Source organism: Podarcis tiliguerta, assembly GCF_965153285.1.
Source record: "Podarcis tiliguerta genome assembly, chromosome: 2".
Classification (NCBI taxonomy): Eukaryota; Metazoa; Chordata; class Lepidosauria; order Squamata; family Lacertidae; genus Podarcis; species Podarcis tiliguerta.
In genome coordinates this window covers 10,503,997-10,517,059 of record NC_139535.1, presented here as the reverse complement: position 1 = coordinate 10,517,059, position 13,063 = coordinate 10,503,997, and the positions used below count along the sequence as shown (strand labels likewise).

At 48.1% G+C, this 13,063-nt stretch overlaps 1 protein-coding gene across 1 annotated transcript in view; it reads left to right on the top strand.

Moving 5' to 3' along the window:
* Positions 1-12,400, top strand: part of LOC310670210 (uncharacterized protein) — a 48,113-nt gene extending 35,713 nt beyond the window's left edge. The window contains exons 3-5 of the mRNA XM_083425101.1: positions 4,554-5,303; positions 6,244-6,367; positions 8,254-12,400. Of these exons, the coding sequence (XP_083281227.1) occupies positions 4,554-5,303; positions 6,244-6,367; positions 8,254-9,530 (2,151 nt within the window). The 3' untranslated portion in view covers positions 9,531-12,400. The remainder of the gene's footprint in view (positions 1-4,553; positions 5,304-6,243; positions 6,368-8,253) is intronic.
* The last annotated feature ends 663 nt before the right edge of the window (positions 12,401-13,063 follow it).

Here is a 13,063-nt window from a genome sequence, read left to right as displayed (position 1 = left end):
GATTGGGAGCCGCCCAAAGTGGCTGGGGAAACTCAGCCAGATGGGTGGGGTATAAATAAGAAATTATTATTATTATATTGTGATCTTCCTCTGTTTCACTTCAGACAGATCGCACTGACACACTACAGTTATAGTTGCTCCAAGATAATTCAGTGAGGCCTCTTCTCAGTTCATTCTCTTCTGGATCAGTGCCTTAATCCTTTGTAGATTCTGTATATCACAGAATAACCATTGAGGTGTCCCCAGATGTTGTTGTCCAGTTCCCATCAGCTTCAGCCAGCAGGGCAGACAGTCAAGGATGATAGAAACTCTAATCTGGACCCCACCACCTTGGCTCTGCTGCCCTATATCCTTCCCATTGAAACAACCGTGAAAATAAATTTTGGACGCTATAGATTTATCCTGGTCTGGTGCATGCAATGTCTTTTTTTGTTTTTTGTTTTTTTTTGCAGCTGTGTGATTTGTGCTCATATTGTATTGTGGTGGCCATTGGCTATAAACAATAAAATTTATAGATACGGTAGATTGAACTGCAAAAATAAGTAATAAAATAAAAAAAAGATTTTATTTTTTATGTCCTCACTCCAGAATGGTGTGTGTGTGTCTCCTAGTGTTTTTGGTTATATTGGGGGTGAGGTGGGGTGGGGGGTGGGGAAATTCAAATATCTTTAATATGGTCAATGACCAGCAAGGGGGGGTGGGGAAGTATAAGACCAAAACTGCTCCCCTCCTCTGCTGAATGAATGCAGGAGACCAGAGGCAGCAAATGAAAAAGCAGGGAAAGACAAACCCTCCAAGTGCCACTATTTAGAATTAGAGAATGGAGTTATCCAACCCCCGGCCCTCTGAAGGCAATCCTGTATAGGAAAGTTTTTTAATGTTTAATGTTTTATTATGTTTTTAATATATGTTGGAAACTTCCCAGAGCGGCTGGGGCAACATAATAAGATGTGTGATGTATAAATAGGAAAATTATATTTATGGAATGGGATGTCCCTATTTTCATCAGAGAAATGTTGGAGGGTTTGGAAAGGTCGGTTGCTGGAGCTAAGTGATTGCATGATCCCAACCAGCAGAACTGGGAACTGGACTGCCTCCTCCAGCTACCCATTCGGGCTGCAGGCATAGCTGTCAACCTTCCCTTTTTTTGCCGGAAATTCCCTTATTCCAGTGCCATTTCCTGCTGCTATCCCGGATTGTTAGCTATCCTGTAGACTGTCCCCGGGACAGGTGAGGCTGCTGATCCCTTCTTTTGAAATCTGAAAATTGAGAGCTATGGCTGCAGGGTGGCATCGTCCCAGCTTCCTGAAAAGATTTACTGATGAGGAAACTGCACATCGGATCACAAGGAGACTTATTTGTCCAACATTCTGGACGGCATATAAGATGCCAGGTAGATTCCAATGATACAAAAATTTTTGAGGGACAGCGCAAGGGGGCGCATCCAGCCTCGCAGCCTCCCAGAGCCCAACCCACAGCCAGCGAGCTCCGATGCTCAGAGAGGCAGGAAACGGGGCCAGCCAGGGGGACTCGAGAGCGGCTGCACTTTCCTGTCCCCCGCCGAGGAGAGCGGAGGAGCAGCGGCCCGTGGCCTGGCGAGTTTCCCCGGAGAGGAGCCGGATTCCGCTGCAGGGACGGAGCGAGGAGTCCGAGGTGCAGGAGGCGGGGGGGGGGGAGGAGAGGAGGGGGAGAGCACGTGCGCCTGGCAGGATCAGGCCCCGAGTGGAGTCAGAGGCTGCAGGGCGCCCCCCAACCGGGCAGGAAGGGGAAGGGGCGCAGCTCAGGGGCAGGGCATCTGCAGGAGGGCACAGGGGCAAACATCTCTGGCTCAGGCTGGCACGGACCCTGCCGGAGACCCTGGGGAGCTGCTCCCTTCAGTCCTGAGCTCAAGGGGCAGAATGAGGGGTCCAAGGCAGCTGCTGCTTCGCGATGGACGATGCATATAGTCGTCCCATGCTCAGCGGCGTCGTTGGGGCTTTTGCCACCCCTCTCCCTGTCCCTCAGCAGGGAGCCCCGTCCTCTTCCACGGTCCTCCCCACGGCGGAGAGGGAAGGGGAGGCAGGGGGAAGGGAAGAGCAGTGCAACAGGGAGGTGCCCCTCTCATTCTGCAGCCCCCTGACACTCTTTGCAGGCCACTACTCCTGCCCCCTTCCTCTGCCAGTGCCATTGATAAATCTATCGCCCTCCTTCGTGAATTGGTCTAATCGCCTTTTAAAGCTCTCTTAGCCACCACCACCACCACTGCATCTTGTGGCAATGATGTCCATCCGATTCATTTAGCAAGGAAATGGCTTCTTTTGCCTGCCCCAAATCAAGGTACACTGTGCCTACACATGGAGGTTCTGTTGATCTGTCACGGCAATTAAAACAGCTGATAGATCCATTCCGTGGAGAACACATCTGAACTTTCCCCCAAGCTGTCAAAGCTAGTGACCTCTTGTGTCTGCGTGTAGATAAGTGAGAGAGCCTTAAAGCATGTTTTGTTAAAGGTTTTATCTTCCACCCTCCCCAGTAATACGGCTGAGTTTTCAGACAAAGAGTTGAAGTGGGTGACGGTTTTGAGAATGCAGAGGAAAGGAGGATTCTTAAGTGTGACATATGCAAATGAATTACTGATAATAAAAACGTTAAAGACAGTATTGTAAAAGACTGAGGAAGGCAAAATTGAAATTAGCTATTCATGTTCAGATTATTACTCCTTTCATTTCTATACTGCTTCATATTTTATGGGAAAAATTCTCAAAGCAATTAAAGGAAAATCTCATTGCAGTTTGTGTCCATAGGATGTTGAGAACATTAACTCTGTAGATCCAGGAGTTCTCTCCTCCTGATAGTCTCAGATTTGATTGTTCTTTCCGATAGAGCAGGAGGAACGAAACATTTATGGGCTTAAAGCTGCATTGATTCTGGAGGCCACATTCCAGTGAGCTTTGTGGCCAATGTATGCACATGCATGCGCACCCATAAAAGAGATGCAGACCATAAAGTCACATGCACACACGCCAGAGGTGCTGCACACACTCACCAGACATGCCATCTAGCATACATACAAGTCTTGCAAACACAATCAGTATGTTTAGACCTTCCAACCCCAGTGCTGGGCTGGAGGAGAAATAAGAGCACAAGCTGCTCAACCTGCTGAATGAGATCTGCGGAAAAAAGACCCTTCTGATTGTTCTTTAGAAACCCTTTAAAGAGCAGCCAGAGGGATCATTTATCTCCAGATCAGGGCTTCTATCCCATTTCAGCACTGTGCTGATTCCTGCTGAGATTGGAGTTTAAAGGATCTCTCTAAGAGCTCTTTAAGGGACGCGGGTGGTGCTGTGGTCAAAACCACAGAGCCTAGAGCTTACCGATCAGATGGTTGGCAGTTTGAATCCCCGCGATGGGGTGAGCTCCCATTGCTCGGTCCCTGCTCCTGCCAACCTAGCAGTTCGAAAGCACGTCAAAGTGCAAGTAGATAAATAGGTACTGCTCCAGCGGGAAGGTAAATGGCGTTTCTGTGTGCTGCTGTGGTTCTCCAGAAGTGGCTTAGTCATGCTGGCCACATGACCCGGAAGCTGTACACCGGCTCCCTCAGCCATGAAGTGAGATAAGCGCCGCAACCCCAGAGTCATCCGCAACTGGACCTAATGGTCAGGGGTCCCTTTACCTTTACCTTTAAGGGCTCTTTAGGCATCTCTCTCTCTCCAGAACAGAGAGGTTCATCACACGATGAGACCAAGAGATGGAAACCACAGGGACTATCAGGCCACATGAAGTGGGTTGTTTGCTTTTGTTGGTCAATATTCCTTCTCTTTGTTTCTTAGGCTGTACAGACACCATACATTTAAAGCACGTGGCTTCCCCCAGAAAATCATGGGAACTGCAGTTTATTGCTACAGTTCTCAGCACCCTTAAGAATTTGGGTTTCTTGAGTGAAGTCATATACTTTAAATGTTTGGTGGGTCTATCACAGCCTTAATCATACACAAAGATCTGTTGCTGCCTTTCCAACATGCTAGAAGTTGCAGCCAGGATCAGCATCCCCTGTCCACTGAGCATGCTCAGTCCTCTCACTGGGTTGCTTTTGGATTTCCCTCCCTCTGCCTTGGTTCCCCCACCCCCAAATATTATTTGTACTTCCATAAACCTTGATGTTTCTCCAGGTCTGGATAACTTCCTCTTGTGCATGGGTGGGGTCATTTGGGTGACATTGTCATTCACAGCCTGAACATAGGAATTAGGAGTAATAATATATTTCAAAAACTGACTACAGTGGAACCTCGGGTTGCAGACATAATCCATTCCGGAGGCTCATCTGCAACCTGAAGTTTCCTCAGGCTGAGGCACTGCGTCTGCGCATGCGCGCTGTGTGGTTTAGCGCTGCTGCGTATGCGCGAGTGTCGAAACCAGGAAGTAACCCGTTCCGGTACCTCCCGTTTTGCTGCGGCCTTAAGCAGAAGGCAACGTAACCCGAGGCACCACTGTAATGGTTAAAAAATATGCTTATGTTTTTATTCTTGAGTCTTATTCTATACTGTTACTTTACTTTGTGTTGATTTCTTTTCCAGCAGGGCAGCGTACAAATGGAAGAGCAGGGGCCGAGGAGACCCATTCAAAGGGCGAGACTGGAATCCAAAGGGAAAAAATCTCCTGCGGACCAACTTGGGACCATCAGGGATCTTCTGTCTCAAGCAGATTTACATCAAATTAAGCAGGAGCCAGAGGAGCGGAGGCCACAGCAGCACTGGGATGCCCAGTGGCAGGATTTCCTGAAGACAATGCACCCCCCTCGTTCACGGTGGGAAACCCCACAGGCTCCCAGTCCTCCCCTCTCCGGAGATGGTGTCCTCCCGGCCTCCTTCAGGGGAGCTGCGGATGCCAGTCGGTGGCCCAGTGGGAGAGCAGGGGGGACAGACCAGACGCTGCCAGACCTGAGTGGGGAGGCACACGAGGAAGGAGGGGACCTGATTTCCTCTGTGAAAGTGAAGGAGGAGATCCTGGACGAGGAGGAAGAAGACGCCAACATGAGGTCGGAGATGGAGCGGCAGAGCTTCCGGCGGTTCTGCTACCAGGAGGCCGAGGGGCCCCGAGAGGCCTGGCTTCGGCTCCAGGAACTTTGCTCCCGGTGGCTGAAGCCAGAGAGGCGCACCAAGGAAGAGATCGTGGAGCTGCTGGTCCTGGAGCAGTTCCTGGCCATCCTGCCTGCGGAAATGCAGAGCTGGGTCAAGGGATGCGGGCCAGAGACCTGCGCCCAGGCGGCGGCCCTCGCTGAGGACTTCCTGCTGCAGCTGCAAGACACCGAGGGGCTTCCGGGAAAGGTAAGTGCCCTCCTCTCACCTGGGTCTTCCAGCATCTCATGGTCACAGGTCCAGTTCCTCTAGACATGGAGGTTCTGTTTAGCTATAGCAGGCACATCCAAAGCCCCTTTTGGGAGCCTAATCCGGCCCCCACAGGCAGTTCCTTCTCTGGGTTCTAAAAAAAGTTCAGCAGATTTGGGGTAAGATCCTAAAAAAAGCTCAACAACAACTCATGCATGTTCACTTCTTCAAATCTGGCCCCCTTTGGAAAAAGATTGGGCACCCCTGAGCTATAGTGACAAAGATTCACTGACAGGCCCAACCTCCTCACTGCATTTCTCTCTAATCCTTAAAAAAGGGCTTATTAGAGCAAACATCTGGAGGCATCAAAGCATCTTCAGGGGACACTTTGGTTTTCATCAGCGTAGCAGCCGTGGCGAAGGAGGTTTCCTTCCTATCACCACCGTCTTCCTGATCTAAATTGCTCCCCCACCCTGTCCATAATGCTGTTTGCTCCCTGGTGAGGGGGCGGAAATCTAGATTTTTCTTGTGGTTTCAACGCTCCCATCTGCAGTGTAAGATTGTTGTAATGTTTGTTGAGATGATGCCCATGTTCAGGACAGGTGATTGTACCTTGGCTTATTAAACATGGAAAGGAATAAGCCATTTATTTATACAAGATCAGTGGAACTCACTTCCTGATAGGTGTGTATAGGATTGTGGTCTAAAGTGCTATTCAGTTCCTGATATCAGTTCCTGATATTCAGTTCCTGTTTATCGAAATACAGCAGCGTCTCCGCTAATCTGCCTTCCAATGTGTTGTGGGGGGCTATTGGGTTGTTTTTGTTTTGATTATGTATTTTTTGTTTTTATATATATATATTGTAATTTTATCCTGGGACATGCAGTATACAACTTTTAAATAAATAAATCTGGATTTTTACCCATGTTTCTATTCCAGGTGTCTTGGCCTGCAGAAGACCTTGCTAATTCCCCAAAGTCCGAACAAGATCTGTTAGACACAGCAAACGTTCATCTCTCTGCAGAGGCTGAGGAGGAGAGTGAAGAGGAGGCCAGCTTTCTGGGTAAGGGATAGGGGTCTGGATCCTCTGGTCGTTTTGCAATTTCTGCGGCGAAATTATCAGGCTGCTTTTGACAGTGAAAGCTCTGAAAAAGCCACTTCCCAATCTAGTGTCTTCGAGGGATTTTGAGCTGCAACTCCCATCATCTGCAGCCAGCATTACCTGAAGGGATCAATTTGGGAGAATGCTGTTGTGGGGGGAAAGCCCAACTTTCACCCTCCTTTTCTCAGACCCAGATGTGATATGCAGTGCCTCTTCGCATTTATTTACCGCGCATGTCTTTTTGGTAACGCAAATAACATTTTAAAGGGGTGGGTTGCTGTCAGCTCTCCTGCAGCTGCCGTTTGCATTGGGAGGAAAGCCTTGAGTGGCACCCAGGTCTCTGCCCTTTAAATCTCTCATTCCATTTTTAGAGCTTGATACAACATGGAGCAAGTGGCTGTTCTGGTTGACTAGGATGGGCTGAGCATCATCTAGAAAAGGGAGAGCTTTTCTAGCTTCAGTTGCCTTAGATGCCCTTTGCCACGTTCCTTTTTAAAATTGATGTATTTTATGTAATGCATTTTGTTTATTAAATTTCCTTCTAGAAGAATATAGTGTTATTAGTAGTAGCAGCAACACAGGAAGCTGTATTTTATCAAAGTCCATTGAACTCAATATTGTCTACTGTACGCTGACTGGTACCAAACCTTCAGGCTTTCTGTCAGCCCTACCTGGTGAGGTCAAGGAATTAGCATATTGAAATTGCTGTTGTTGTTATTGTTTCTTTGACCCTGCCGTCCCTCTTGCGAGAGGCCAGGATGGCAAACAAAGCAAAGTTAAAACCACAATGCGAAATAAAATAAAATACATATAAAATTCAATATGCCAGTGAGCCGTAGATTGTACAAATAGTACTTACTACCTTCTTTGGAAGCCACAATACAGTTGTCTCATCGACAAAATAACAAAGTGACAGTCTTTTAAAGTTTTTTTCTCCATAAACTTTACTGCCATCAACTAATTCATAAGCACAGTTTATGTAAATATGTGTTACATGCTTGCATGGAGAAAGAGGAAGGAGAAGTATTAAATTAAATCGCATGTCGTTAGGCTTAGTTACAGAAAGGAAACAAGCAAGGGCCATTGCTTAGTGGTAGAGCAGTTGTCTGGCATGCAGAAGGTTCCCAATTCCCAGCATCTCCAACTGAGGCTGAGAATGTCCGCAGTCTGGATAATTGTTTACAATGTTCTTTTAAGTAACTTGTACACTTCCCCTATTCTTTATTCTGTATTCTATTTGTTATCTTCTTGATCTCTGATCTTCCCAGACATTTTAGCCATTTCAGCATAGTCCATCATCTCTGTCAGCCATTCTTCCTTTGTAGGTAGTTTATCTTCCTTCCATCTTTGAGCAAGTAGCATTTGCGCAGCTGTCGTAGTGTACATAAAACAGTCTCGTCCGCTCCTTTGGTATTTCTGGACCTAAAATTCGTAGTTAAAAAAGCTTCTGTTTTTTTCACAAATATTCTGACTCATTATAAGGAAGCTTCCTGTATTCCTAAATGAGTGTGGCAGTATAAAATAGCTTTGATACCGTATTTTTTGCTCTGTAAGACTCACTTTTTCCCTCCTAAAAAGTAAGGGGAGCGAATGCAGGCTGCGCAGCTATCACAGAACAGCAAGAGGGATTGCTGCTTTCACTGTGCAGCAATCCCTCTTGCTGTTCTGGCTTCTGAGATTCAGAATATTTTTTTCTTGTTTTCCTCCTCCAAAAACTAGGTGCGTCTTGTGGTCTGGTGAGTCTTACAGAGCAAAAAATACGGTAATTGATCCAATTTGCAGCTTTGAGGGTTTTTCCTCCAGTGTGGAGTAGAGGTGAGTTTTTGATTCTCTCTTTGTTTTGGCAGGCAGCGACCAAGCATATGAGAATGGGGGCGAGTCCTTCCCCTTTGAAAGGCACCCACAAGTGGGCATCAGCGGAGTGTCCTTGGCAAGACTCAACGGGAAATTTTTCCAGGTTTGTGGGTTGGGAGAAATGCCAGGCGATCAACAGAGTCAAGAAAGCCACCGGGAGAACTCAGCGGAGGTCCAAGCTTTTCTTTGTGATGAGAGCAACAGAGGAAGCACCTTCGCCGAGGGAAGGCAGAAGGCGAAGAGGAAAAGGACAGGCCCTGACTGGGGCAGCGTTTTGCGCCGGAGCTTTGATTTCCCTCGGAACCAGAAGATGCAGAAGCTATACACGTGCACCTACTGCGGGAAGATCTCCAACAACAGTGCGCACATGATTATCCACGAGAGGACCCACACCGGGGAAAAGCCGTACAAGTGCTCAGAGTGCGGCAAGTGCTTCAGCACCAACTGCAACCTTATGAAGCACACAAGGGTCCACACGGGCGAGAAGCCGTACAAATGCTCGGACTGCGGGCGGAGCTTCAGCGACAAGGCCTCCCTTATCGTACACGAGAGAACCCACACGGGAGAGAAGCCTTACGAGTGTCCGATGTGCGGGAAAAGCTTCACCTCCAGCTCCAACCTCATCACTCACAAAAGGGTGCACACGGGGGAGAAGCCGTATAAGTGCTCCGAGTGCGGGCAGAGCTTTGTCCACAGGCCCCAGCTCGTCATCCACATCCGGACGCACACGGGAGAGAAGCCGTACGAGTGCCTGGAGTGCGGCAAGAGCTTCAATCAGAAAGCAGACCTCATTATACACGGGCGAACCCACACCGGGGAGAAGCCGTACGAGTGCGCGGAGTGTGGGAAAAGCTTCATCTCGAGCTCTTACCTCCGGAAACACGAAAGGCTTCACACGGGGAAGAAAACCCAAGCCGGGGAAGAAACGCACAAGTGCAGCTACTGCAGAAAGAGCTTCATCAGCCGGTCCAAGCTTCTCATCCACGAGAGAACGCACACGGGAGAGAAACCCTTTGAGTGCGCCGAGTGTGGGAAAAGCTTCAGCACGAGCTCCAACCTTGTCAACCACAAGAGGGTGCACACGGGAGAGAAGCCCTATCAGTGCATGGATTGTGGCCAGAAGTTCAGCACGAACTCCAACCTTGTCAACCACAGGAGGGTTCACACAGGCGAGAAGCCCTACGAGTGCTCAGATTGCGGGCAGAGCTTCGGCCACAAAGCATCCCTTAGACGACACAAGAGAATCCACTCGAGAGAGACCACCTCCTGAGTGCTTGCACTGCGGACAAAGGTTGAGACCTGCTCTTCTCACAGGCCCGTACGAAGCTACCTTATACCAAGTCAGAGACCATGGGCCTGTCTAGCTTAGGAAGGGCTGTTGTAGAGCACCTGCCTCGCTCGCAGGTGGTCCTTGGTTCAATCCCCGGTGTTGCCAGGTAGGGCTCTGACTGTCTTGTCTGAAACCTTTGAGAACCACTGCCAGGTCACTGAGCTAAATGAACCAGTGGTCTGACTTGGTATAAGGCAAGTTCCTATTTCTAGCTCAGAATTGGGTGCTTCCAGATGGGTGTTGACGGTGGGATAAGTGCTCCTCACCTTATGCCAGCCCATATCCTCGCCCAACCCCCCATTAGTCCAGATTTACCCTTTTCAGGAACTTTAAAAAAGACCAAGCTGTTGTCAGTGACCCGTTTGCAATGGCTCTGAACCTGTAATATTAACACCCATCCTTGAATCACCCATTTTTCACACACACTAGCAGTGGCTCTGCAGGGATTCAGGCACCTTCCTGGCCCTGCCTGGAGATGTCGGGTATTGATCCTGGAACCTGCAGGCAAAGCAGTTGCTCACCTCTGACCTTCCCAGCTAGAACAGGCCTAGACTGACTGCAAATCTTGCAGGGTCAGATTTTGAGCTGGAATACCAGGGATTGACGATGGTGCTTTAAATGTAAATGCTGGAAGAATTTATACTGGGGATCTCTTTTAACGGTTAAAGCAAATAAAGACAATTACTGACCTCTCTCATCGCTTAGACTCTAGGCTGGGGTGGGGAACCTCAGGCCAAATGTGAACCTTCAGGTTTCACTGCCTGGCCTTAATAATAATAATAATAATAATAATAATAATAATAATAATAATAATTTATTATTTACACCCCACTCATCTGGCTGGGTTTCCCCAGCCACTCTGGGCGGCTTCCAACTGAATATTAAAAACAATACAGCATCAGACATAAAAACTTCCCTAAACAGGGCCGCCTTCAGTTGTCTTTAAAGTAAAATAGTTGTTTATTGCCTTGACATCTGCTGGGAGGGCATTCCACAGGGCAGGCACCACTACCGAGAAGGCCCTTTGCCTGGTTCCTGTAACTTCACTTCTCGCAGCGAGGGAACTGCTAGAAGGCCCTCGGCGCTGGAACTCAGTGTCCAGGCAGAACGATGGAGGTGGAGACGCTCCTTCTGGTATACAGGACCGAGGCTGTTTAGGGCTTTAAAGGTCAACACCAACACTTTGAATTGTGCTCGGAAACGTACTGGGAACCAGTGAAGATCTTTCAGGAGCGGTGTTATGTGGTCCCGGCGGCCACTCTCAGTCACCAGTCTAGCTGCCACATTCTGGATTAATTGCAGTTTCCGAGTCACCTTCAAAGGTAGCCCCACGTAGAGTGCATTGCAGTAGTCCAAGCGGGAGATAAATAGAGCATGCACCACTCTGGCGAGACAGTCTGTGGGCTGGTAAACAGCTGCCCTGGACACAGAATTGACCTTTGCCTCCATGGACAACTGTGAGTCCAAAATGACTCCCAGGCTGTGCACCTGGTCCTTCAGGGGCACAGTTACCCCATTCAGGATCAGGGAGTCCTCCCTTCCAAACCGCCCCCTGTCTTCCAAGAACAGTACTTCTGTCTTGTCATGATTCAACCTCAATCCGTTAGCTGCTATCCATCCTCCAACCGCCTCCAGACACTCACACAGGACCTTCACTGCCTTCACTGGTTCTGATTTAAAAGAGAGGTAGAACTTTCCCCAGGCCGCTCCCCTCACTGGCTCCTGCACCTTTCACCAGAAGCATCCAGATCTCACAGGCAGAACACGAGGATGTAAGAAGTAGCCTTATTCATCTAGATTGGTGTTATGCATTCTGACAAGCACAGGCTCTCCAAGCTTTCAGGTGGAGAGTGGGCCTTCCACATCACCTGCTGGAGATGAGCCTTACGTGGACAAATTGTGCTCTACAACTGAGCTGTGGTGCCTTTTGAAAAGGTCCCCCATTGGGTTCCTGGAATCTCCCATTAAAAAAAATATTTGAGAGCGCTGTAATTCTGGGACAATGGAACCAATGGCCTGACCTGGTCAGTATAAGTTGGCTTCACGTTTCCCCCATGGAAAGGGGGGGGGGCATGAAGATGGTGCAGACGGGGCCTCTCCTGACCTGTGAGCATCTCCGTCACATGTTGTTTAGCAGGTGTTGGTGGCCATCCGTCACGGATGCTTTGCATTGCAGGCAGTTGGACGAGAAGACCTTTGAGATCCAATTCTGTGTGCCCCCTGTTCCCCCTCACTTGTGAATGGAGCCCTTTCTAGGTAGGGTCGGGAAAGACTCTGTGCCTGAAACTATGGAGAGCTGCTCCCAGTCAGTGCAGACGATGGGGGGGGGCAGTTGTAGCTTAGTTTGCATGCAGAAGGTTCCCACACCCCCATGAAGGACTGGGAGACACCACTGTTTGAAACCCTGAGGAACCGCTACCAGTCAGTGCAGACTATTCTGAGCAACGTGGACCAGTTTGTCTGGCTTGGTATAGGGTCACATCTAATGTTCCTAACTGAACTGGCTCTACATAACTACTAGCTAATGTTATTAGGGCGTACAGACAGCAAAGGCTGTTGAAGATGACACTTAATTGCCCCTCTGTGGGACATCTTTCTTCCCTGGGTTAGGGAAACAACTCTAGCATTTAAAGAATTCACCAATAGTTAAGTGAGGTGATCATCTACTGAGGACATAGTGTAGTATTCCTAACCTATGACTTAGAATTATTTTGATTTAAATAACAACAGTAATGATAATTACTACATGAGGCTTGTCTGTGTTTTTCCCTCTTTCGGTCTGTTTAAATAAACTTCGTTGATTTTGTAAAGCTGTTTATGTTTTGTTTATTGTTATAGTCCTATTGTTTTGGTGGGAAATTAATTGGGGATAAGTTAAGCAAAGAGGCTTATGTTAAATTGTTTTTGGGTTTTTTTTTATAAAACAGCAAAACTGGAGTAAAATCCATGGTTTGGTGTTCAGGGCTTCGACTCCACCTCTTACATGTACACAATTTCTTGGGTAAAATACTGAATTCTTTTCCTTTCTTTTTTTGTAAATTTATTTATTTGAGTTTTTCAAATCAATCAACATGCAGCACTTTATGAAGCTGGAAAACGAGTGGCTCCTGTATAGAAATGCCACTGCCATTAGACATTTGACAGTGGAACAGAGTCCCTCAGGAGGTGAAGGACTCTCCTTCAATTGAGGTTTTGTCTGGTTTTGGGGGGGAAGGGGACAGGGACAGGGAGAGACAGCCCTACAGTAAGAAAGCCTAGTGGTGATTGCAGAGAGTACAACATCATGCGAGTCATTCAGATCCAGTTTTTATGGATGCCTCTGTGATTGGTGGGTTCAGCTGCCACACCTTCCATTTGGAAAATTGCAATGGCTCATCTATTTATTGCTCACAACAGGGTGCAAAGCTTGACAGATGTTTTGGGGTTGTGCTGTTTTCTCCCCTTTCAGTCATTTCATCCCCGCTGTCCCATTC